Raw genomic sequence first — 25033 nt, 5'->3', positions numbered from 1 at the left:
CTATTTATTATCCCTGAAAATAAAAGGCCAATATTTATTTCCAATAACCAGTGTCTCCATATAGCCCTGATGATGGATGGACAGCACTGGAGACAAAGAATGAATCTACATAGCAGGAGGTCACATTGCAAGCTTCTTTCAGATTGTTCTGCCACCATCTTAAGCCTGTGCTACTCTCGGGATTTGTTTTAGTCATAGCTATAACTGTCACTGAAGTAGGTACACCCTTGCAAATGCCTTATTGAACAGGCAGAGTTGTTATAAACTGCTATTTTCTTTGTTATAGTTAATATAGTTTCATGCAGGTACGACTAGCAAAGTGCAAATTAGGATTTGTAGTGATTTTACCTGCTCATGCTAGTGGAGCCACAAGGCTGCCAGGGTCTGTTCTCATTTTGGAGCAATTTCCATTTTTTAGCCTATAGCTTCTTTGACAAGGCTATCAGAGTAATTGCAAATGAAAGGAGTGCTTTTGCGATGCATTTTTTCCTCGAGTGAGTGATCAGAGGCTATCAGTTTCATTTGCCTAAACCAGTAGATTTTTATAATGTGTAACACAGTGTTTCCAGCATTTCGAGTCTACTTGACCTTGTAACCAGCCAACTGTGCATTAAGCAAGCACCATGTGACCGTCTCTCTTTTTTCTTCTTATTATATTTTGGGCTCTTTCTGCCTTGGCCATTTCCTCCTACCTCACCACCTCTCTTTCAGAGTACTGAATGACGGAAAGTTAATTACTCCACCAAACTGAGCACTTTTTCATAAGCCAGGAAATCACGCAGGCAAGTTAAAATGGGATCAACATGCCTTTCACATGAAGCAATTATATGTTTCAGATATTGCTTATTAAAATATGACATTACTTGCTTCAGCATGCTGGATTCAACCGTGTCCATATTCATACAGATGTGATTCTTCTTTGCTAGCATATTAGCTTACCAATCACAAAAATGCTTAAGTTTGTGATTGGCTTTAAGAACATGTTTGGAGCAGTTCTGGTCAGCAAAGCACACAGAGATCAATCAGCCACCCTGGTGACTGGCTTGTGGTTTGAGCGCTTTGTTGAGTGAGGGTGTAATTCAACTATGTAATGATCATTATGGCTAGAACTGTAACAGATACAGGGTTTTATCGTGTTTTCTATCAGGACCCATCACCACCTCCTTAGATCTAACAAACAGACTTACCTTTCCTTACCCCAAAATGTGGGGAATGTGTTGTTAATCTTGCTTACTAAATAAATACTAGATACCTTCGGTTATGCAAGAAGACCTTAGTAAATAAGGAGTTGAATATAGCTCACCTATGTTGCATGTGAGTGTCTTAATTTTCTCTCAAGCGTAGCTGTAACTTCTGTTTTGATCTGTTGGAAGTTTGACATGCTAAGGGCTGGGGGGATCTGCTCGATTTGGAGAACAAAGGGGGTACTCACACAGTTTTCTTTTTTACCGTTTGCCTAGGTGCCACTCTCTGTGTTATTTGTCAGGATCGCAATTCGCTTCGCCAGACTGTTGTCCGGCTAGAGCTGGAAGATGAATGGCAGTTCCGACTGAGGGATGAATTCCAGACTGCCAATGCCAAAGAGGACAGACCACTTTTCTTCCTGACCGGACGACATATTTAACAGAAAGTAGACATATTTCCTGAGAAACTAGAAAAAAGGAGTGCCATAAGAATCTGTCACCAGCTCAAAAAATGACCTTTCAGAGGTTCTGCTTTCTGAACAGAAACAGGACAGCTTTCCATGGTTTATTAGAATGATATTTAATCAGTCAATTTGTGCTTACATTTCTAAACACTGGAAGTGACTTCTCTGTTTAATTGTCTGAGGGAAGTGATTCCTGATTCCTGGGAGAGAGGCAAAAACTTATTACTGGAAATCATCTTGGATCAGAAGAGAGGTCAGTGAACACATTTCTCTTGTGGAAACAAAGAGCACAGACAAGTTCATAAGGAAGGGGTTTGGAACACTTTTTGTACATTCCAGAAATAGTAAATGTAAATTTAGGAGCAGATTTTGTTTTTACAAGTCTTATTTATCTAACAGCTGGCACAAGGTGACAGAAATTATTACAATCTAACACTATACTGCTACTGATTGATCCAGTTAGGCTTTTTATATGAAGATATATAAAGTATATTACTTATATAATTAGAACTGAGTTGGAACCTTAATTTTTGAAACAGGTGCCACACTGGATAATTTTACCATACAGGAATCTTGGGATGGAAATTTATTTATATGTCTGGTTTCATTAGCACAAGGAACAAAGTCAAGAAAGTAGAATTAATAATGAGACCCGAACATTTAAACCTGAAAATGAAAATTTCTGGGACAAATGAATAAACTAAATTGTGAGATTGACCTGCAAGTGACCTACTACATCTAATAACATTGGTGTTTTTGGCTGCTAATAAAATTGTTGCACTGGCTGCAAACCTCAAGCTGGGCCCATGCAGTCAAGACAGCATGAGATGGTTCTGAAGCCCTCCCAAAATACGCCTTCTGTGGCTGTTTTTTTTGCCAAGGTGCTTCAAAAAAGCAAGAAGTTGAGACTACAACTCTGAGAAATGTAGGCAGAAATCTAAACACATGTTCTAGAAATGCACCAGGCAATACAATATTTTGTACAGTGGGCTGTTAAATGTAGAGTCTGTTCCTGTTTAGCTTTATGAAAATATTCTCTGAGTTGCAAACTTCATGCTTGTCTTTATAGAATCAGTGTTACCTTCAGCCACTCTATCGAGGTGCGGGAAGGATGGTTAAAGACATTGCCAGAAGGCTCCTAATATATGGACTGTCCTTTCTGGCTGGATCCTCCAGTGTTAGGACCATATTTTGTGCTTGCGAGATGTGATTAGGTGGCTGAAACCACTCCAATATTGGCTTTGTAATGGACACATGAATATGACTGTGCCAAAGAGCTGATTTAGCTTCATTTCCAGGAAAAAAGTAAGTTCGGCAAGTATGAGAGACTTAGGTTGCTATTCACAAAATTATTTTGCTAGAAATCCATATGTTTGTATAGTTCATTGTTCTTGTTTCAGAGTGAGAATTCTCTTTGTTTAAGTTTTGGGAAGGAAGGAGGGAGTTGTCCTGTGTAAATAATATCACCTGTGCAGTTTTCACCAGTTGATTAGCTAATTTAAACTTTTTTTAAGGATTGTAACATTCGTGTTTAATTCATCCTTTATAAATAAAGTTCATACTGCATGGACATCTGTCTTGGTGACATACAGCAGTGTTGAGCACACTTCTTTAGGGGAAAAAGGGTTGGCTGAAAGGAACTAGTGTGATTAAGGAATGCCCTGAACTGATCAAGGGGAAACAGAGTACAGCTTAATGGCGTAATATATAATGCAGTCTCAAAGATATAAGACTTTTTAGAAGAATTCAGGACTAAAGACATAGGGATGAAATCTCCCTTTCTATTACCGAATAGTCAAGCAATTTTTTACCAAGTATTTTAGCTCTGTCTTTAGACATGCATTTTCTCCAAGCGTCATCCTAAAAACTGAAAAAACACCAAAATTTGTTGCATTGAAATAACAACAGCAATATTTCTTTGATTGCTAGCCATACTCTTTAGAATCTCCTTCAGTGGAAATATAGGGCAAATTTTTAGAAATGGAAGCGGTAGAGAAAAGGAGTCCTGTTCAGCATATTTGTAAGTAATTTTATTATTTTCTGTCAATATGTTTTAAAATATTTAGTTTGACTGCTGGGATACTGGAAAAGCAGACAGAAATAACTAGAAGTCACAGGAGGCAACATGTATTTCCTAGCAATATTTCAAACACATCACTGTTGGGAAAATCAATTTGTCTTCCTTTTCAGCCTAAGCTTGTGTATCTCTCCATAAACTCACCGACCAGTATGTGTTACAGCACTTCTCCAGGCCGTACTCTGATAAAATATAGATTCACCAGTGTGGCTGCCAAGGGTCTTCCACCCTTTGCAACCCTGCCTGATGCTGCGTAGGTTTCCTACCATTTCATGGGGTTACTCCGCTATGCAACCTCTTCTGTGTCCCACGCGTTGTAGTTGTGCTCACCTCTACCAGCAACCGCCAAATCTTTTGGGAATGATCACAAGCTCAGAGCCTTCTGCTAGATATGTGTGAGATGAAAAAATGCATTTAATCTCCCTATTAAAGCAAACTTTTTTTTTTAGGAAAATAATGCACTGTACTTGTTAGCATGGTTGCTGGTATTCAGGCAGTCTAGAGTCTATAGTGGGGCGTGAACACATCATTATATTGTCAGAAACACAGAGGTAACTTAAACTATTCTGCAAGAAAATTCTGAAACTTATTTATTAAAAGTGCTTACAAAAGGCTTTGACATGCACAGGCAGAAGCATTATAAAAATACAAAATACTTTTATTTTAAAACTTTCCTGGCTGGATAGCATCACATCTTCTGTAACTAAATCATTACAAAATATGGGAATTTCAGCAGCTAAAGAAAATGGCCTACTTAAAACATACAGTAACTTGAATTGCTTCATATACAGAACAAATGACCTGAGAATACCTTAAAAGTAATTATAGAAAGACATATTTAGTTTATTCCTGCTATGAGGCTATAACTTAGCATTCTTTATTCAAAACTGTTCTCACATTAAACCATATCACTAGATTAGATGGAAATAATAAATTCTCATGAGAAGGATCACTAGATGATATCTGCTTCAACATATTCATTAGCACAGTTGACCTCTATGTCTCTCAGTTGTTATCCTAAAAACTGAGGCCAAAGAATGTGGTAATTTTAAAGAATGACTTTATGCTTTCCTTGCTCACATAAAATTGTAGTTTTTCTGCAGAAAGAGAGTGGATGAGTTCTATAGCAATGTCTGATATTAATAGGGTTCTTTGTAATGCTATTAAGTGACTGGCAGTAGAACAATAAATGTAGAAAAAAATAATTGCAACCAGTTATATTTAAGTAAATGAGATATAAGTTCATTTTTGGAGAACTGTCTTGCTTTTAAAGATACTTTAGTATTTATACGCTGACAACAGAGGCCTGGGAATTCACCAGCCTTTGTTCCGCTGCACTTTCGACAGGACATGATGCCTGCGTGTAACACAGAGGCCCTCTCATGGTACTTACGTTGAGAACAAACCCAATACCGGCTGTAGGTTATGCCTCAGTGGTGCAGCATACGGTCTGCTTGGCCTAGAACAATCTATTTAATACACCCAAAGCCCAGCTAAGCAGCAGTCTGTGCTTAGCCTGCAGCCTTTGTGCTTCAGTCTCATGTCTTCGGGATTCAGAGCTCCTCCAGGAGCCGTATGCTTCAGGAAGGGATGATATACGATGTTTTTTGTCCTTTTTCTCTCTGAGATGACACTTGAAGATCATCATTTAAATTTAATGAAAAGGTAGAAAAACAGAGCTGGAAATTTATGAATGTTATTCAAAGACAGACAAAGATTATATTAACTTTACTAGACAAAATCTGGCCCTGCATTGGCAGGGGGCCAATGCACCATCTATTTTGCAAAGATTTAAGATGTGTAGTAACTGAGAGTAGTTTTCAAATATCGATCCTTGAAACTTTACAAAAATTATTTAAGAAAACTTCAAGGAGTAAATACTACAAGAAAACCCAAGGTATGCAAAAACCTTAAGAGTAGCTTTGTTCCCTTTTTCAAAATATTCCCCCTATTGGCTGCTATATCTGCAACACTGTCTTCTTGATTTTCCCTGGGAAAATTCTGCTCTTCGATCCTATTACACTCTTAATGTTTCTACTCTCTTTCCTCAAAATAAAATCTACTTTATTTTTTTCTACTTAAAAAGAATCCAAAAAGTCCTTAATGCCTTTTCCTTCTTTCATAACTGCATTATTTTTCCCTTTTGTTTCTAAAATCGCTCACCAGTGTTTGCAGTTGTGCGTTCCGGTTCAGTCCTAGATCCTTTCCAGCATGTCCTTCACACAAAGACACAATTCTCATCAGTCTCAGATGAATTCTTCCTATCTGTACCTGAGTTTGAATACTCCATCCTCATGTTTGTTTTCTTCCCTTTGACTGTTGATCAGTATCTTTAAGTGTCTTCTTGCCTTTTCTTGTTGAATTCTCTTGGTACTTCTGTAACTGCCTGTTTGGTATATTTTTTGGAAAAATATCCTCCTGGTCAGCTTTCTATGTGAGTTCCGCTGGTGTCTGTGATGGTACGCTTCTGCTGTCTCTCTAGATGTTATTTCTGGGTTATCTCATCCACAAACACAAATTCAAATACTGTATGATTACTCTATTACAGAGTTTATTTCTGTCTAAATTAAAATCTCATCCTTTTTCTTTGACTGCTCCAAGGGTAAGGAGCTGCACAGAGTGGTAGGTCACGTGGCTGCCCTACATGGCAGGTAAGTGTACTCAAAAGATGTTCTAAGCACTACTGGCTTAGTCCTGAGCCCACTGCCATATTTCATATCTGGATTTCCCTTGTACTCCATTTTGAAGAACATAAAAAGAATATCGAGCATTTCCTACTTTCAGCATGTTCTATTCTTACTCATCAGATGTCCCAACAAAAAGTCATTCAGGTTTGAATTTGCTGTTGCAAATGGTCAGATAGATACCAGTGTAGGTGCAATTGTGTGTTCTGGAAACCAGCAGTGACAGCTGAACTTGTAGGATTCTCTCTTACCTCTTTCAGCTGTGGTCTACCAGTCAGTTCTCTTGAAATCCTGGTAATATCACCTTACCATCCATTACTTTCATCCATCTCTGTTTCTCCTTTTTTTCTCATCAATTATAAGATTCTTCCTTTCCCCCTCCCCATTTTCAAGGGGAAATCTCACCCCTCTTTCCTATCTTTGTCATGTGGATTAATAGATCGATATACACGTTAGATCAACCCCTCTTGGCAGTAGACTACTTGCTATTTTATTGAGCATGCACTACATGATTTCTCTCGGCTTTAGCCTCACACTAGTCAGGAGCTTGTTACATATCTTTGCAAAGCTACATCTCTATTCCCAATTTTTTTTTTTTCTAGCATTCTCTTTTGCCATGAAGTCTTCAAATTTTGACAAAATCCAGCTGCTGGTGGGTTTAAGCCAGTGTTGTCTCACTGTTCCTTTTAGTTCTGTGAGTTACCTACCCACGGCATCCTATCTACAGGACAGGGTTCTCAAGACCTGGCCTGAGATCTATGTCTCTTGTGTGACCAAAGTGCAATTATTGCACTTTGTATATGTGTACGTGGAACTTGCTTGCACAGCCCTTATCTGATGGACCACATCCTGTTGTAAGACCAGATGTCTGTTCCTTGTGTGACCAAAGTGCAGTTACTTCCCATCACATGACCAGCTATGCACCTGACATATGTTAGAAAAATCTGGCGTTTTGTTCATGTGATACCAGCTACGTAATGGTGGGCAAGTCAGGAAGAAGAGCTCTATTGAGCTCCATCCAAAAGTATTGTCTTTCCTCTGACTTAGTTTACAAGCTCCTCTAGATTGTAAGATTCCAGGACAGCGACAACTTAGGGTTTGTGTCCAACTGGGACTCTGAGGTGATACGGTAATACAGATGAATAATCATGATAAATAAAAGGAAATTTGTTTAAGGGATTCTGGGTGGAACCAGCATTTGGTTATGTACATAGGGCAGCAACGTCTTTGTGCTGTAGTTTTTTACCATATGTGTTTGCGGAGGGTTGGGAACCCAGGTCCAAGCTACACCCTTCTCTCCTCTTGCCTTTGTTGGAGGGAATAATTGGCTTTTAGTTACAGTGACCTTTGTAAGAAAAATTGGCACATGCCCATTGTGCAAACAGATCCTTTCGTGTGGCCACTGGCCCTTGGGACAGCCATTATTATTCATGCCCAGGTCTGAAATCTTTAATCTTTCCTTTCTGACTTTGGACATAGCAAGACAAAAGAGCTCTTCATCATATGGATTGGCTTGACAATGTAGTAGCAAACAAAATAAAGGGCTAAAGGACGTTGACTGCATGTTGTAATGGACTTTTATCTAGGCTCCACCTTCTTCTCTAGTGCCTTCCATGCTTGCTGATTTAGTCATCCACTACTATCACCTGCAGATAGTATTGATAGCATGTTCTGTATTGTGTGTCAGAGGATGACTTCATTTTATGATTCAGCTTCTGCAAAAGACATTATCTAAATATAGAGAAGATTACCGGGAAGGTGACATTATTTTCCTTCTTACCATGCCCTCTACACTACCAAAACACTCTTCACAAGTGCTTAAGTACTAATGTCTGGTATTTGAATAGCATAGGGATTACAGATGATCTGAATGCTAGAGGATGTAAGGGATTTCATCCTTCTTCCCTCCTAAGTGCTTCCCGTTGTGATAAGGAACATACAGATCGCAGCTACCACTCTCAGGGCCTAAAAGCAGCTGCTGAACGTTGCTTTAGAGAGGGCTGCTTTTAAGTCACTGTTATCTGCGATACTCTGTGGTAAGCAATATGCGTTGGTCACTGAGAAAGAGAGAGGTGCATGGAAGAGTCAGACAAGCAGCCTAAAGGAAGGGTCGGGGGAGAGATAGAGGGGGTGGAAAATGGGGAGCAGGGGGAGTGGGGGCTATGAATGGAAATAGCAGCATAGAAGAAGTCAGGAGGCAAGTGGGGATCCTGGCCGCAGAGGCAAGAGTTTGCTGGAGTATGAAGCACCTGGGCAGGGACTGTGCCAGTGCCACAGCATTGGGGTCCCTGGTGGGGAGGGTGCAGGTGCTGGTGTGAGCACCCTGCTGAACAAGTCCCGGCCATCTGCAGCAGGCCCCCAGCCGCTGGCCCAGCTCTGCTGGCTGCGGGGCTGGGGACTGGGGCAAAGACATCCTTCCTTCCTGGAGTCTGGGCACGGTGTTCCCCTGCTGCTGCCGCAGGGCCTGCAGCAGAAACAGCTGCCCTGGAGCTGTATCTCAGCGTGGTCATGGACTCCAACAACCTTAAAGACCCACCTCCTGCTTGCGTCTGCACACCATGCCACCCCTCGCCCAGTGAGTGCAGTCCCACATTTGGACAGGGGCCCAGACACAACCTGTCACTACGCCATACACAACCCATGCTCATTCTGCTACCCCAGAGTTGTTCCCTTGCACATCCCCCCAACCCTTCAGCAAACCTCCCTTCCTTCCTCCTACGCAGCCCCCAGACCCTGCCCGCGGGGCACTGGGGCCGCTGGCACTGGCAATTGGGCAGAGAAAAACAAAGGACTTGCTCATGAGTTCCATCTTTTTATACTTTGTCTTACTAGTTCATCAGCTCTCACTGAAATGCAGTGGTTATGTGACATTAAATGAAATCCGTACTATTATTTCCTTTCTCCTACTTGCTTAAGGACCCAGCTCTTTGATGAAAAGCAAAATCAGTCACGTACGTTCTCTCCCTGTGGACTTTCTTCCAACCCTTGTCCCTGATCTGGTTTTCACCTGAAGAAATACTCAGTGGTCCTTAGTTATTTGCAAATGCTTTTATAACATTCCCAGTCCTGTTTTTGGAGGAAATAACCAAGTTGGTTCTGAAGGACACAACTCAGGGAGATTTTCAGCATTAGGCCAGTTTGCGGGATTGCCCATTGCTGACATATTATTCAGGAACAGAGTGATGGTACGTCGTTAGTTGTATCACTCAGATATGACAGTGGGACCTCTGCTCCTTGAAGAAAAAAGGTGTGAAATCTACTACCACGATCTTAAGAAAAGCTTCATAAAGCTGCTTCACATATAAATGCCATTTTGATGAAAATCCACAATCAAACTGAAATGTTTGATTTAGATTTACATAATAATATACCCAGAAGGAAATTTCTTTACATTTGTTATATCATCTCAGAGGTAACAGAGATTACATTGTCTCTGGGGTGTTGATTACGCACTTAAATTTTGAACATCGTAAGGAGTCCCATCCTGACAAAATGTATGCTTCAAGGGCCTTTAAAATTCAAACAAGTGAAAAAGGTGAGAAGCTGTAGAAAAGAAACGTTTAATGGCTTTGTTAACAATAACTTATAGGTTATTTTTGGCTTAGAAACAACAGGACTGACATGAAAGTGTGCTTTTACTTTTTACTACCTACTGGGATCCAGTAACAGTTTGGAGAGCAGTTATTGGATCACAGGCTATTGCAATAACCATTAGATTAATTCTGTACCATATAATACCTATGCAGGAGGTAGTTTTGCTGAGTAAACAATCACAGTTTAGAACCTCTTGCTGGTGATAGGGCATTTTTTTTCCTATTTGAACTTAGATTATTGTTGCAAATATATGTAGCGCCTGTGTCGGGGCAGGTTGGCAGCACTGCATCAATCTGAAATCCCCCTCTAGGCTCATGTTTAGGTCAAATGTACAGCATCTTGAATCTCTTATCTGCCCTAACTACATTTTTTTTTTCATTCTTTGTTTTCTTTTGTATCTACAGAGCTAAAAATCTACCCCTTGCAAGAGCTCCTGTTATTCTTAATGTCCTTCTGGAAGAGATTTTTATTTTGTGAGGTCTGGTGCTCATAAGTAAACCTCTTAAATATCTCTGACCAGTGAGAATACATCAGATCACGCGATGAGGGATGGTGGACACAGTGGGTCATGGGAATCCAGATGAGCCACAGTCCAGGCTGTGGCTGGGCAGGCATTGCAGGCATCAGCATTGCCTGGCAGCCTAGATGCTACTGCATGGCTCAGTGCGGTGCCGGAGCTCCCCTGCTCTGTGCCCAAAGCCACCAGGCAGGGATTAAAGGTGCTTCTTCCAGCTGCCTCTGGAGTGAAAGATATCTGAGGTGGAGGAAGGCCATGACATGCACTAGCACATGAGAAACCTCCCTAGCTGAAGTGGGTGATGGAGAGAAAACCAGTTTATCTCCTGGGTGCACTTAGTTTGCATGCTGTGCGTTGTGTCTGCAGTGATCAGCATGAGAAACACTGGTCTGGAGATCCTGTCAAGCCTTGCATCTGTGGAGAGATGCAAATCATGTAGCTGCAAAGCAGGAGAGTTACTTATCTGTAAGATGGATTTTATTCCTGCTTTCTTAATATAGCCCTGTTTCATGTGTCAAGGTACTATAAGTTGCTGCGGGTGTTTATGAGACAGAAGCGTCTTCAGAAAGAAAATAGAGGAGAAGAGCAGTTCCATGGGCTTTATCCACAGCAACTCTGGTAATGTGAAAAGTCTGGTGAAAGCTAAACTGTTTTGAGTGGCTGAGTCTGTCCTAGTACAGTAGACTGGTGTTGTATTTAAAAATATCTTAAATTCATGCTTAAGTTGAGCATTTATGCTATTAATAATAAGACATAATCTTATCAGTTCAGAAAATAGAGTTCATATCAAGGCTACCATGAGCTAATACTGCTATTTTTAAATATTCTGAGACTATTACAAATCTTTTTCTCCCTCTCATGATCGAGCACTTACAAATGTTGTGTATAAAAAGAAATTGGCACTTACTCACCTTTTGTCATCACTCAATGAAATCATTAGGCAATATTTAAAACTGATATAAAGATTTTTGTATGCACTGCATAACCGGCCGGTGAAACTCATTACTACACGATCTCACAGAGGCTAAGCGCTGAGCAGGAGTCCAAAAAAAGGTGGTTAAGCGTATATGAATAACGAGTCTGGTTCAAATCTTCCTGATGATACTTAGAATATCTTCTGTGAATTTTGGGTCAGCTCCAGTGTTCCACATATGTATTTTGTTAAAAACAGTAACTCTGGAAGTAGAAACAAAGCCACAAAATCCCAGAAGTGGAGAAATGAGAAGAGAGTGAGGGAAAAGCAGATGGGATGTGGGGCTGAGAGGGAGCACTGGAGGGAGACTTTTGGGGGCAAAGGGACAGGGTGTTTGCAGGCAGGGGAGCAGGGGAGTGGGGAAGAGGAGCAGGTGGTGGGAATAGGAAACCTGGGAAAAGGCTGGGTGCTAATTATGAAAATTAGGGAGAAAGTTCTCTTTACATGTGGCTATTATTCCATTCCTGGATGTCTTGACTGGAGGCATCTGGTGTTGGCAACCCTTGGACACGGAGAGACACGAGGCTGTCGGGAGCAGTGATCTGGGTATAGCAATTGCTGGCTTCATACATGGGGCATTTGTTAGGCAGCAGAAATGCTCCTAGTTGGTAGGTACTTACTGGTGAAAGCAGAAAGGTCCCAAGGTTGAAATACAGAAATACAGTGTGCTGGCAAAGATGTACAACCACTTCTTGAAGAATTATAAATAAATGTTATGTAAAGTACTGCGACGGTTTAAACATGATTTCTGAAGGATTACTATGCTTATCCATCACTACATGAAAGCAAATTTAATAGAAGAAATTTGATGGTACAAAGGAAAATTACTCCAACAAACAGTGGTTCCTATCTTTTAAGTTTAGTGAATAGACCTTTCAGCAGAAGCAGGAACGCCACTGAAATGCAGTAGGTGTGTCATTTCCCTGTGTTACAGCAGAGGAGAATTGTATTGAATTTCCTTCCCCGAGCTTGTTCCAGGAAGAAAGCATGATGTTTCAGGTAGCTAATAAATGAGTTTCTGTGCTTACAGTCTTAACATTTTCTGTACAGCAAAAACAAGTAACTTGAGCATCTTCATTCTGGGTAACTTAAGTGCTATGCTGTTGCCTCTTGGAAGAGTTAGCCTACAATTTTAAAGTGACCAGGCTATCTGGCCATTGCAGAGTCTGAGTTTCTAACGTGAAAGAGCCTGAGTAAGCATCAGTTTTCTGAAAATTTGGCCGCTTCTGCATGCTTTCCAAGCCAATACCCTGTGATAAGTTGTCCATCAACTGGGAAGTCCAGCAGGGACTGGTATCAGTGAGCCAGCGTAAAAGTATCTGAGGAGCCAGGAGCAGTGTTGGGCTGGCAAAAGGAGCCTGCCTGCCCTGGCGGCTGGGTGCTGAGAGAGCCGTGGTCCTGCTGCCCCAGCCCAGCTCTGCAACGGTGGCACCCAGGCGCTGCTGCTCGCAGGCTACACACGCTCTGTAGCACTGGCTGACATTTCCTTTGCCATACTAGAGGTTTCAAAAATTTTATTTTCCATCGTTTAATTACTTTCCTACTTAATTTGCATATAATTTAATGTTAAATATCAAACATAGTTGGTTGTATTTGCTCATTTGATAATTACTCCACAGCTAATGCTAGAATCCTCCTGCAAAAGCTCACTATAAATAGCACATTTCATTATATAACTCAGTAGAAAGATTTAGAAGGCTCTGCCTGAAGCAGTAGATGTATCAGCAGGGTTCACTTTTTTTTGATCGAAATTTTGTTTTACCAGGCTACTTTAACTGGATGCCTCATATACAGGGAAATTAATAAAATTCAAGCCAGAGGGTATCACACTTACCAGTCTGAAAGCATAACACAGCTGTGACTCACTGCTCAGCTTAACAGCAGAGCCTGGTCTGGGACACATAACTTTCATCCATTTCACTTGCCCCAAGTGATTCTGAGACCCTAAATTCTGCAGTCCTCCTTTACAGACGCAGAAGTCCCACAGGTAGCAGGGACTAGTTTGTCTGAAGTTATATAGGATGAGATTTGTAATAATCGTACTCTACCTTCTGCTACACAATAATAAAGAAACAAAAGACCAAAAGAAACAAACGAAGAAGACAATGGCCTTCTTTCAGACTTGGTTGTAAAGAGCAGCGCTGCCTTCGCATGCACGGTTCTGTGGCTGTGCAGAGAGGCAATATTAGATTCTGACATTAAGAACCTCTCTTGAAAACAAAATTAACACATTAAAATCCATACCAAATATGATTAATGATGGCAATAAAATGCTGACAGGGTGAAAATTCATTATATTCTGTTCATAGTACTTGTAGCTCAGCAAATTGTCTGGCCATAAAAATCTCCTATGAAAATAAGAAGGAAACCAATTGCTTGGAAGTTAATTTGTGTTTGTCAAGCTCTAATTTTTCCCTGAAGCTTATGACTTAATGAGGATACTTGAGGAGTCAGTTGCAAGGAAAGTGTGCGCTGCTTTACCGAGCTCATGTTTCTTGTTCTGACTGTGGTTCCAAGAACTTCAGCAGGTAAAATTAGCAGGCAAACACGATCACTGGGAAATTATATTCTCTGGAGCTTTGTTGTCAACAGCTAAAAGCTGAAGGCAGCATTTTTGCATATGGCCCAAATCGAGACTGGTTTTAGTAGCATATGCAAAGAATGGGGGAAAATGATCAACTCAGGATGTCGTCTGAGGATGAAGAACAGCCAGACACCCCTACTGACTCCCCTTGGTCCTGGGTAAGATCTCTGAGGCTGCACAAATAACATTTTAAAGCTCTAGAAGAGAATAACCAGCTGTGTTGTATGCACCTAGACAGAACTGAGTATAAGCAACTTTTTTTTTACTCTCCTATTGCTGCTTATGTTTTTCAATTCTACTTTCACCTACAGACATTTAAAAAAATCAATGAAGACATTTAAAAAAACGAATGAAGAAAACCTATTGCTTCTATTCCATACGTTAAGTGCTGCAGGAAAAGCATGGCTGCGTCTGTACTGTTTGCTTTGCTGTCTTATTGGCTGTGCAAAGCAGTACTGTTGAGAGATACTTTTTAGGTATAATAGAAGGAAAATGATTTAAACAATAGTGTAAAAGTCTGCTACGAAGACCTGTTCTAAGGAAAGAGCCAGGGAGACCATCCTAACATAATTACAGAAATGCCTTGCCATTTTTTTCTTAAGGAGATAGTCTCGATGAAAGACACTCGGCACTGATGGTCCACTAACAGTAGATGCTCAGTCCTGTGTTTTTAGATCTGAGCTTGATGCCTAATGTGGCCAGAGAATGCGGGTCACTATGTTTTTCTGTAACAAATGTTTTCATTCTCACAGGGCTTCAGACAGGAATAGAAACAGTAATAATAGATTTTCTGGAAAATCTCTAAGTTTGAGAAAAAGAGGCAGAGGTAGAACCATTGCTTCCAATTATTTTTTAAAAAACATATTTAATATTGCAGTGATTAAAAACAATTGTGTGTCTTGTAATTAGTGTCTATGGTTTCACAAGAAATCTTAAATTTCTTTATCTTTTTATAAATGTTCACTTCTATGATCTGTCTGGAAATGTCAGTTTTTGAAATGTTTATGTTAACAGTAATGTAGTTTCTAAGTACTTGTGGACAGGCATGAATGTGTGTGTAAGCATGTAACTGGTATTTCCAGCGGGTACCCAAGAGTTATCACAGACAATTGCTTTTTGAAGGTAAATGCCATAGAATAAGTTGGTTGAACTAATGATAGGGTCATGGATTTAATATAGCTTCCTCTTTGGAGGAATGTGTGTGGAGAATGAAAAGGAGTACCAGTTGTTCTCACTGTCAGCATAAGGGATTCGTGATGAGCCACAGGATATGTGTGTTGGTGAAGGTCTATTTTTGAAGGGTAGGGAGACAGTTTATAGATGTTTGCTTATTAATAATTCTAAATACTTAAGTAAGTAGAAACTTTCAATTTTCAATGAAAATATATTACAGACTAAGCAGAATGGAGGCTGGGTGTGAAGAAGTAATTACTGGGTAGTTAGCAGGCGGTTAGAGCAGAGGAACATCTGAACTATTTTCAGTATAAAAAAACTGTGTAAACAAAGAAGGCAGGGATGTTTTTTAACGTTTGCACTTCAATAGATTTCTTACAAAAAAACAACTTTATTGTTAATACTGGGCTGGGACTGGCAATCTTCTCTGAGCAAAGGCTCCGCATGGCCACAGCCAGGAAGACATCCCGTCGTGTCCCCCACGACGTGTGGGCAGAATGGAGGGTGCTGGCTGGGGACATCTGTCTCGACTGCCTGGGAGGCTGCTTTCCCCAGCCAGCACTGCTGAGGCTTCACGTGGAAATTGCTTTAAGTACACCTGCAAAACCCACTGTGATCCTCTGCCCCAAAGCACGGAGAAGTGGTGAAATCTGTGAAGAGTGCTGATGCACCATCCACACCATGTGGCACGGAGTGTGCCGGTGACCCCTGTGTCCTGAGCAGTTGCCTCCCTGTGGGGCCCAGGAAGTGTAAGCCCAGGTGGTGGCACAACCTGGGAAGCTCAGCTGGTTGCAGATGACTCCCCAGGGCTTGCAGCAGACTTGGAGCATTTCCCTTTGCCCCATCCCTTTGGCGGTTGGGTGCTGGCCAATGAAGCTCTGCTTCCTCCCGCCCCGGCAGGCTGACCCCACGTTGTGGTGCTCAGTTCATGCGGCTCTGCTGGAGTAGTCCAATGAGATGGCGGAGCTGTGAGATCTCATGCCCATACAACATCAAAAATTCAAGTCCAGCCGTCTAAGAGAACGATTGCAATTAAGGGGTTATGGCGGGCCAGAAGGATGTGTGCTGGACAAGGAAGCTTTGTTTTTGATTTTTTCAGCAGGAAATGCCCATGTTGGATGTACAGCGGAGGCTGTGCTTGTGTCATTTGCTGCTGTTGGCAGCAAGCCTCAGGGGTGATGTGCAAGGCTGAGGTCTGACTTGTAGGAAGGCCTTTTATTCTGGCGATTGATTTGCTTGAATTCCAGCTTTTTTATTGTTCCGCCAGTTCAGCTGAAGGTTGTTTATTTTGTTTTTAAGAGTGTGCTTGAGACTGCTGTATTCCAGGGCAGGCAGCTGTCTTGTCAAGTGAAGGATAGTGTGCAACTATTTTGGGTGAGAAATGTCAAGGGTGTACTGCTGCTCACTTTCTAATGAAAGCTACTCTAGAAATCAGGCCACCTGCCTGAGTAGACAAGTCCCAGAGTGGCTGAGAAGCTTCCCTTCCAACCATTACCCCGCAGGGCCATAGCTGGGCCGCGTACAGCGAATTTTTCTGCTGCTCCATCTTCAGGAAGAGAGAGGACACATCCAGTCTGGTGATGGGACAGAGACTGAACGCAGAAAACTGTGCCTGGCGCTGGCATGCCTCGGTCCCCATGTCCCTAGGCATTGCTGCCCCTCCTGCTGGTCCCTCTGGCAGCTCCGGCGAGGGCTGCACCAGGCTGTGCTGGGCTGAGCCCTGCTCGCCAACTGACACTGCCCGCTTTCCCCAGTTAAGCCAGTGAAAAACGAGCCTATTTAAAAAAAAAAGTTACAACTCTTTGCAAGGTTACTGAGCTGAATCAGCTCACAAGGGGCTCACAGGAGCATCAGAGCCAGTACAAAGCAGGAGACAAAACTCCTGGCTGGGAAGAGGAGCAAGGGAAGAGGGGAACAAAGCGAGCCCGACCACCTGCTTTGCAGCCATGAGCTGCCAGAGTGACTCAGCTGCTCAGCTAATTGCATCCTTAATGCAGCCAAAAATACCAGTGTAATACATTAAACCCTGTGCTGTGTGTTTGTGTTTTCTTGCTGAACTTTCTCAAGACACAAAGCAGTCCTTCAGCTTTCTTCTCAATGCGAGCTGTGATTTTCTGAGTTACACTTTGCAGCGGGCATTGAAAGCCAGTAATGTTTTTGGCAAAAAAAAAAAATATATATATATATATATACTGGAGGAAAGAGAGGATTATTAAAATGTCCCTAGGCTCTCTGCTTGGTGTTGTTGTTTCTTTCAGTTTGACTTCATAAAGATTTTTTTTTTGCTGATAGCTAATAAAGTAGTGCAAGGTATACATTAGCTAACAGATGCTATAACTGCTGTTCATATTTAATTATAGAAATATCTGGGAGGAACACTGAAAGTACTCTCCTACCTTCATTACTGTTGAATTTTAGAGCAGGACTGGGCCTTTCAAAGCACACAGGACACAAGATGATCTGTGCAAATTCCCAGATCAAATACAAACTTCCCATACAACTCCAGGCGAATGTTGGATTTTTCAGTGTTTCCACTTATTGTATGTTGTTCTGCTCTGAGATGGCAGCTTGAGACCTTAATGTTCAGAATTTCTGCAAACTTCAACTTAACTGCCAGTGCTGAGCATCTGTGAAAATCCACTCTGACATTAGTGGGTACCCAAAATAAATGGGCATATTTGAAAATTGTGACCTTAATTTCCCTGTCTCACTTCCTCCTGCCACTTTTTAGGTTTATTTAACTTGATGCTTATAAAGTATTTTCAGAGAATCATAGAATCACAGAGCAGCTGAGGTTGGAAGGGACCTCTGGAGATCATCTAGTCCAACCTCCCTGCTCAAGCAGCGTCCTCTAGAGCATATTGCCCAGGATCACATCCAGACGGGTTTTGAATATCTCCAGGGAAGGAGACTCCACCACCTCTCTGGGCAACCTGTTCCAATGCTCTGTCACCCTCACAGTGAAGAAGTTTTTTCTCAGGTTCAGATGGAACTTCCTGTGGTTCAGTTTCTGCCCATTGCCTCTTGTCCTGTCACTTGGCACCACGGAGAAGAGTCTGGCCCCATCCTCTTGACACCTTCCCTTCAGATACTTGTACACGTTGATGAGATCCCCTCTCAGTCTTCTCTTCTCCAGGCTGAACAGGCCCAGCTCTCGCAGTCTTTCTTCATAGGAGAGATGCTCCAGTCCCCTAGTCATCTTTGGAGCCCTATTTTGAGCTCCACTGGGAGAACCCTTCTAGAAATGCAAAGCATTTTTGCAATTAAATTGCCATCTGCTACTGATGCTAGAGCCATAGTTGGTTCTGCCTTGGGAGAGGGCCTGGCTGACTTCTCAAGGGCCAGTTTCTCTGACTTTCTTACCACCCCCAAGCCGAGCTCCTGGGTCACTGATAAAATGCTCTCATTTCTCCAGGGCCATCAGCAGTCCTGGAGGTACCAAATTCCAAGGAAGTAAAAATGTAATTATTAGAGGTGCCCTTGGAAAGCAAAAACATCTGTGTATCTCCCACTGTGAGACTTTTACAGCAAGAAAATTGTTAAATCTTCATAAAAGAGGAGGAGGGGGCTAACGCTGGAGGCTACCCTCACCCCACTGCGCCAGTTCAGAGCCCATGGTAACTGCGACCTCTCTGCGCTCTGCAGCAGACGACACCCTGGCTGTCCCCGACGGCAGAGTTGTTTCCACCTGTATCTGCAGACAGGTCTAGTCTGTGGTCTGTGACTGCCCCATCCCACAGGTCCGTACCTCCCCTGGCCAAGATCTGTCACGCTGGGCCTGAGGCACCTGTGCCTTTCCGAACTGCTGCTGATTTAAGGTACTGCTTCAGGCAGAAGGGTTCAGCTATTGCCCCATGTGCAAGGTCTATCACATAGGCTCTTCCCCTTCCCAACTTTCCAAGCTGTGTCTGCCCCTGGCTGCTGCACGTCGCTGGCGGTGGCCTCTGCGGCGCTAGCTCCGCACTTCCCTCGCTGATAGTCCTTCCATTGCGGTGGAAATGGGTTTCAGTGACACTGCTTCAATGACCCCTCGTATTTTTGTGGAGAAGATGGCTCACCTTCTCCCTCCTCATCTCTGCCACAGCTGGGCCTTGTAGGAAGATGGAAAGTCAGAGCCCCGGGTCAGTGCTGCAGGTCAGCCAGGGAAGACGCTTCGAGGTGGTGTGTCCCCAAGCACTGTTTGAATACGTGGTCTTGCTCCTGGCTTCGGAGCAAGGCTGGGTGTGGAATGGTGACAGGATTTATCAGAGAGAGACCGCGAAGGGAAGAGGAGAGCCGGCAAGGAGGAAATTTATTTGCTTTTCAATATACTAATTCCATTGCTTTTCCTGCATTGGAGCTATAGGAGAGTTACTGCATCCAAAGGCTAGAATAAAGCCCATGGCCTTTTTGACCCTGAGCAGACCTCAGGCCCTTCAGAGGCAGGGCAGTCTCTCCCTACGTTGTCCTGCCTGTCCTGCCAGGCAGATCTGCTGCAGCTGCAGTCCCTTGCTCCCATTTCAGCAACCGGAGTGCCCAGAGGTGCTGCTGACCTTGCAGACCTGTGGGGCGGGGCGGGGACGGACATATTTTTGCAAGGGTAGATTAATCTCAAATGTATTCACTGCAGATCTGCTTTCCTTCAGTATCAAGCATATGCCCTGTCTTCCACCGACTGAAAAACAGTAAATTGAATCCAGACAGTGACCCCTTGTCTGTGGTTCACCCCGAGCTCCCAGAGCTCCTCTCTGCGGAGCTGCCCAAAGACGTGAGTCCTTCTATGTTTCGAGCTGCTTGCTTGAGGTCAGGGATCCATCTGTATCTGGAGATCATGTCTCAGTAGAGTCTGCTCTGTCTTAATATAGATTTGAAAGTTCAGCTTGATCCACCAGGACCAAAGGATGTGAAGGTAGTAACTGGTGGGTGAATAGTATCAATGCCATCAGCTGCCTTGCCTTCCAGTTCCTGTCGCCTACACGGCAGTCAGGCTTCTTTCCTTACATCATGAGTAACGTTTTAATAATACTTCTTTATCTTACATTGCCATAAATGCAAATGCAGTGTTAACCTCTCTGTTTCTGATTCTCCTGTTCCTTGTACTGGCCTGTGACAAGTGAATCTCACCTGGAGTCAGGAATTTATATCACGGCAAGGCCATGGCCTGAGTACATGTCAGCCCAAGGCTGAGTTTCTGTAGACTTGACTAAAACACTTGAGCAAAACTTACACTGATGACTGGGCTGCAAGTGCAAAACACTTCTACAAGTGGAGTACACGTGGAAAACCCAATCCAAAGAGTCAGAAACCATAAGCAAGTCTTCAAGACCCATGGTTGCCTTAAAATCAGAGATTTTTAAAAAACAGTGATCTATCCTTGGTTCTTATCACTGACTTTCAGACTGCTGCATTTAAGAATTGATAAGCTTTTACCACTCATGGTGAAGGCTAACACTTTTTCCATGTAAAAATCACTTGTCTCTAGGAGATAAGGACTTATGCAAAAGCTTCCTAAATAAAAACGGAAGTTTGGCCTTGCATTACAGAGTCCCACAGAGCTCCTACTCTAAATCACTGTGCAGATAAGGGTGGGCTGTCATCAGCTCAGCACTTCCCACCACTGCTCACCCAGGGAGGCATGAAGCAGGAGGTGCTGTGATGGGGCGCGCAGGGAAAAGGCCCGTCCATCTCGTTCGCGCCGCTGGAACATACTGCCCCCGGTTTCAGGGGCACAAATGGGGGAGATAGCTGAGAAGGGCACCCACGGCTGAACGGCGCAGGAAACGCAGAGCTTTCTTTTATATTGCTCCAAAGAAGATGTGTATGTGTGTCTGTGTGGGTGTACGTGCACATAAAGAAATGGGAGCAAATGGTCTTGCGGGTGTCATAGCTTTTACAGAGCTACAAATAATTCAGAAATTGCAAACGGAGCTGCAGATGCAGGGAGCTACAGCCAGGCGTGGGAGTGAGGCTGGAGCAGAAAACAGACGAACAGAAAACCAACCTGTTTGCCTCTGGAGGAAAGCAGCAGAGAGAGCAGGAGGAAGCGTTTTACCGCTAGGGCCTGGGTATACGCCTCCGGAGAGGGACACCCAGTTCAAGCCCCCCCACTCTCAGCTGTGTCCTCCGAATTCACCACGTATTAGGGATGAGACGCGTCCAACCTGGGATTATAGTTCATGAAACAAGGAGGGAAAGAGACTCGCAGACTTCATCCCTCAGAATTCATTTTCTCTCTCTTTTTCCCCCCCCCCTCCTCTTTCTCCACTTCTTATTTTTCTTTCACTGCCAGCGCTGACATCTGCTCTGTGACTTGTGAAATTCCTGGGCCGGGGGAAGGGGAAGGCAGACAAAGGTCCTGAACCTGCTGGGCTGAGGTTCAGAGTCCTGCGAATTGCTTAGCAAGTGAAAACAAAAACAGGCAAAAATGCACTATGCGGCTGAATAACTAGCACTTAAACTAGAGAACAAAGTGTTTCCAGGGAGCAAAGTTTCTCCGGCCAATATCTTACAAGTGCCTCATCTTAATGTGGACAATTTTAGAGGTAGATGGGGTCCTTCTGTAAAGCACAATTTTAATCTGCACTGTCAGGGAAACATGATCCACCTAGCCAGCTTCGAGGACAAATGAAAGGCATAAACACTCACAATATTTGATCACTCAGTTAAAAAGAGCAGACCTTAAAAACCTGGATTTATCAAAGGAACCTCGGTACCGCCACCCACCCATCACAGGAAAAAATCTGCTGCTATTTCTGTGAGAGACTAACATAATGTCCTGTATATGAGCGCAGAAAGAAAAATAAGATCCTAAAACCGTTTTTCAGTCATTTAACCTGTGATCTGCATTGTTCAAACGAAAAGCAGTACCTTCCATTTCATCCTCACCACAGTCCTCCGGCTCTGTAGGCGCTGCTGCCGCCTCTCATGGCTGTATCTGAATGGGTTCCCCGCAGAGCTAATAGCGGAGGAAAGTCCCTGACTAAGTTTGCAGAGCTTCCTCTTCGCAGTGTGTCCTGTAGGGGCCAGAAACTCCCCTCTCGTGTGCAGGCACGTGACTTTTGCTTAGGTTTTTAGCAACTGAAGTGAAAACTAAATCGGTCAGAATTAAAAAATATATATTTTTAATGAGGCTTTTGGGGAGATGAGGTCTCAGCATCGTAAAAAATTCTATAGCACTGTCGTAGCACTTAGGAACAGAGGTCAGGAGCCTGTTTATCCTTCAACAGTGCCACTTAGAAGATATAGCACTTTAAATCTTCAGTGTGTGGCAAGCTTTTTATCTTTACAGTCTCCCAGGAAGTTCATCATCAAAACCACAGACCACAGCACAAAAGAGCAGTCTTTTACTTGAATGGAGCAGATTACAGGCACTGTTAGCAGGCAACAGAGATATGCCTGTTGATAATAAACTCGCCATCCTTCCTTCTGAGAGGCCAAGAAGAAAAGCACTTGATGGAGGCATTTATTTAGTTTCTGTATTCTCTTGCTCTCCCTTTTTTCCCTTTTGTCTTCTGAACTTCACTGTGAGCCTTGGTGCAATCTTGGGTTCCCGGTCCTGCCCACAGAAGTTAACAGAGATTTTGTGTGTGTGAAGAACATAGGCACACTTCTGTATAAACAAAAGAAACCCTCCCAACCTCAAACTGGAGCTCACAGATCACTGTATGCTGTGAACTACGTGAATCGTTATCACCATAGGAAAGGCTGTGAGAGTAAAGCAGGGTGTGGTTAAGCTGTCTTTACTGAATCGTTGCGGCCAAATCCAACGCAGAGGCCACCACCGTATGGGACGGGGCACCCAGCACAACCCTTTTGCATTGGGACTTCTGCTCCTACCAGATGGCCGGGCGGTGTTCCTTGCTATGAACATATTTGACTGCATCCTGGTAGGTTAGATAGAAGCGTGGATTTCTCCTTTTTACTTTTGTTAAGAGCAATCGCTGTGGAATCGCTGCTGAAGGTCTCTAACACAAGAACCCGACCGCCTCGGTGCAGACGAGGGGTGCCGGGGCGGCAAGGTCCCTTCGCGGCAGAGGGGCCAGGAAGCTGCCTGCTGCACGAGGGCCTGGGCGAGCAGCAGAGCCTGCACGTGGAAACGCGCTACACATGGGCACTGATCTGCACAACTTTTTTTATTAAAACCCACTCTCCCCTCTGAGGTCAATTGCACTAGTCATGTACGAACGACCCCCTGAGGGGAACGATCCCCCAGAGGGGGGATTTTGCAGGATTAATCGAGTAATTAATGCAGTGCACAGAGTATTGCTACTTTACCTCATTCCTCCTTTTACTTCTTTGGCGGCAACAGCCGGAAACTTGGAGCTTTTGAGCCAAGATGTGTGCAATATTTCATCCGCAAATTAGGTGAACAGTTTTAGTGTTTCCTTTGTTCTTTTAAGTCAGGATCAAGTTTCATGAAACGTACAGTAATGACATTGCATAGCTACAGAGACAGAAAATACATTCTTGTTCATTCTAACCCAGTCCTATAGTTGCATTTATTTATTCATGTCAGTGGCTTTCAGGCAAAATATTTGCAATGCAAATCTCTGAAATCTGGACTTTTTTTAGTGAAAGCAGCTCTTTCATGAAAATAGTTCCCTAGAAACAACACTTCTGGGCTACAAAATATCATAAAATGGAAATTCATTGGAAAGTATTTATTTCATGAATAAATTTGCAAATTTATACAAAACATTCAAATGCTTCTTTTTTCCCAGTTACATTTCCCTTTTTTCTTTTTGCTTGCTTTTCCTGCCTACCTGTTGTCTTTTACTCTCATCGTGATGATCCTAAAATAAATGTTGAGTTAAAAAAATAAGTCCAGTTGGGCTCCTTTCTTCTTTGGCAAAGGTTGTATTGCTACTAAAGGACTCCAAAGCTGAGGATTTCTAGACCAAAAGTGACCTCCAGTGGTCACAAACATTATTGATGGCTGATGCCCTGTTATTTGCTTTCCTCTTGTTAGAAAAGAGGAAATAGGATAATTAACAGAATCCTGCAGCTCTGCCTCCCTTGCAAGCATGGTCAATTAAACCTCTCCATACATGTTTTGTGTTCCAGGAGACTTGCTAACTGGCATGAAAGTTTTTCGTTTATTTACCCCTGGATCTCGGGTTCACCTCTCCAGAGTGGCTTTTCTGCACTATGTTTGGGTGCGTCTGCGCCAGTCTCTTTGCTCGCTCTCTGTCCGTAGTATAGCTTCGTGCCACCGACATTCTCCAGAGAGCAACCTACCACAGGCTGAATGTGACCTTTTAGAAAGCAAATTATGAGAGATTATACTGTCAGTCGTCTCTGGGTTCATTTTTAGGCACTTGCACGGCAACTAGGAGTTCTGCATAGCTTTGCTAGGAAAAGAACATTTCCTTTCAAATCTGAAAATCATGATGAATTCCCCTGTCTTCTCCTACATATTTCAGGACCCGACGGGCCCATCGTTTCTCGGGTGTTTGAAGGTACAGAAACGTGAGGCAGAAGTATAATTTGGGATGTTCAAAAAGGTCTAAGCAGGGTAGGGCCCTAGGTCAAACAAAGCCATGGAGAAGGCAGGGGAAGATTGGAGAACAACTCAGGAAAATTAATTAAAATCAGCAACAATGTGAAGTTAAGGTGCCTTATTTCAACCTCTTTGGGGGCATTGACACTCAGAGTTTAAGTAAGTGCTTAGTTTGAACTGTTCAGTAAGGATTGGTGCTTACTCCAGCTGCCGCAGTGCCTTGGAAGTTTGTCCCTAAGTCTCTGTACATCAGTTTTGCAGTCATTAAAGTGAGATAATAATAATCCCCATTGCTCCCTGAGGCT

The 25033-nt window shown here is 43.0% G+C and overlaps 1 protein-coding gene across 9 annotated transcripts in view; it reads left to right on the top strand.

Annotated features, from left to right (window-relative positions):
• Positions 1-3218, top strand: part of GREB1 (growth regulating estrogen receptor binding 1) — a 101468-nt gene extending 98250 nt beyond the window's left edge. For all 9 annotated transcript variants that reach the window (XM_009671392.2, XM_068937164.1, XM_009671393.2 and 6 more), the window contains one exon: positions 1461-3218. In XM_009671392.2, coding sequence (XP_009669687.1) covers positions 1461-1624 — 164 coding nt within the window. In that variant the 3' untranslated portion in view covers positions 1625-3218. The remainder of the gene's footprint in view (positions 1-1460) is intronic.
• The last annotated feature ends 21815 nt before the right edge of the window (positions 3219-25033 follow it).

The sequence above is a fragment of the Struthio camelus genome, chromosome 3 (assembly GCF_040807025.1).
Source record: "Struthio camelus isolate bStrCam1 chromosome 3, bStrCam1.hap1, whole genome shotgun sequence".
NCBI classification, from domain to species: domain Eukaryota; kingdom Metazoa; phylum Chordata; class Aves; order Struthioniformes; family Struthionidae; genus Struthio; species Struthio camelus.
The sequence above is the reverse complement of the archived record's forward strand: the minus strand, read 5'-3'. Positions and strand labels throughout refer to the sequence as shown.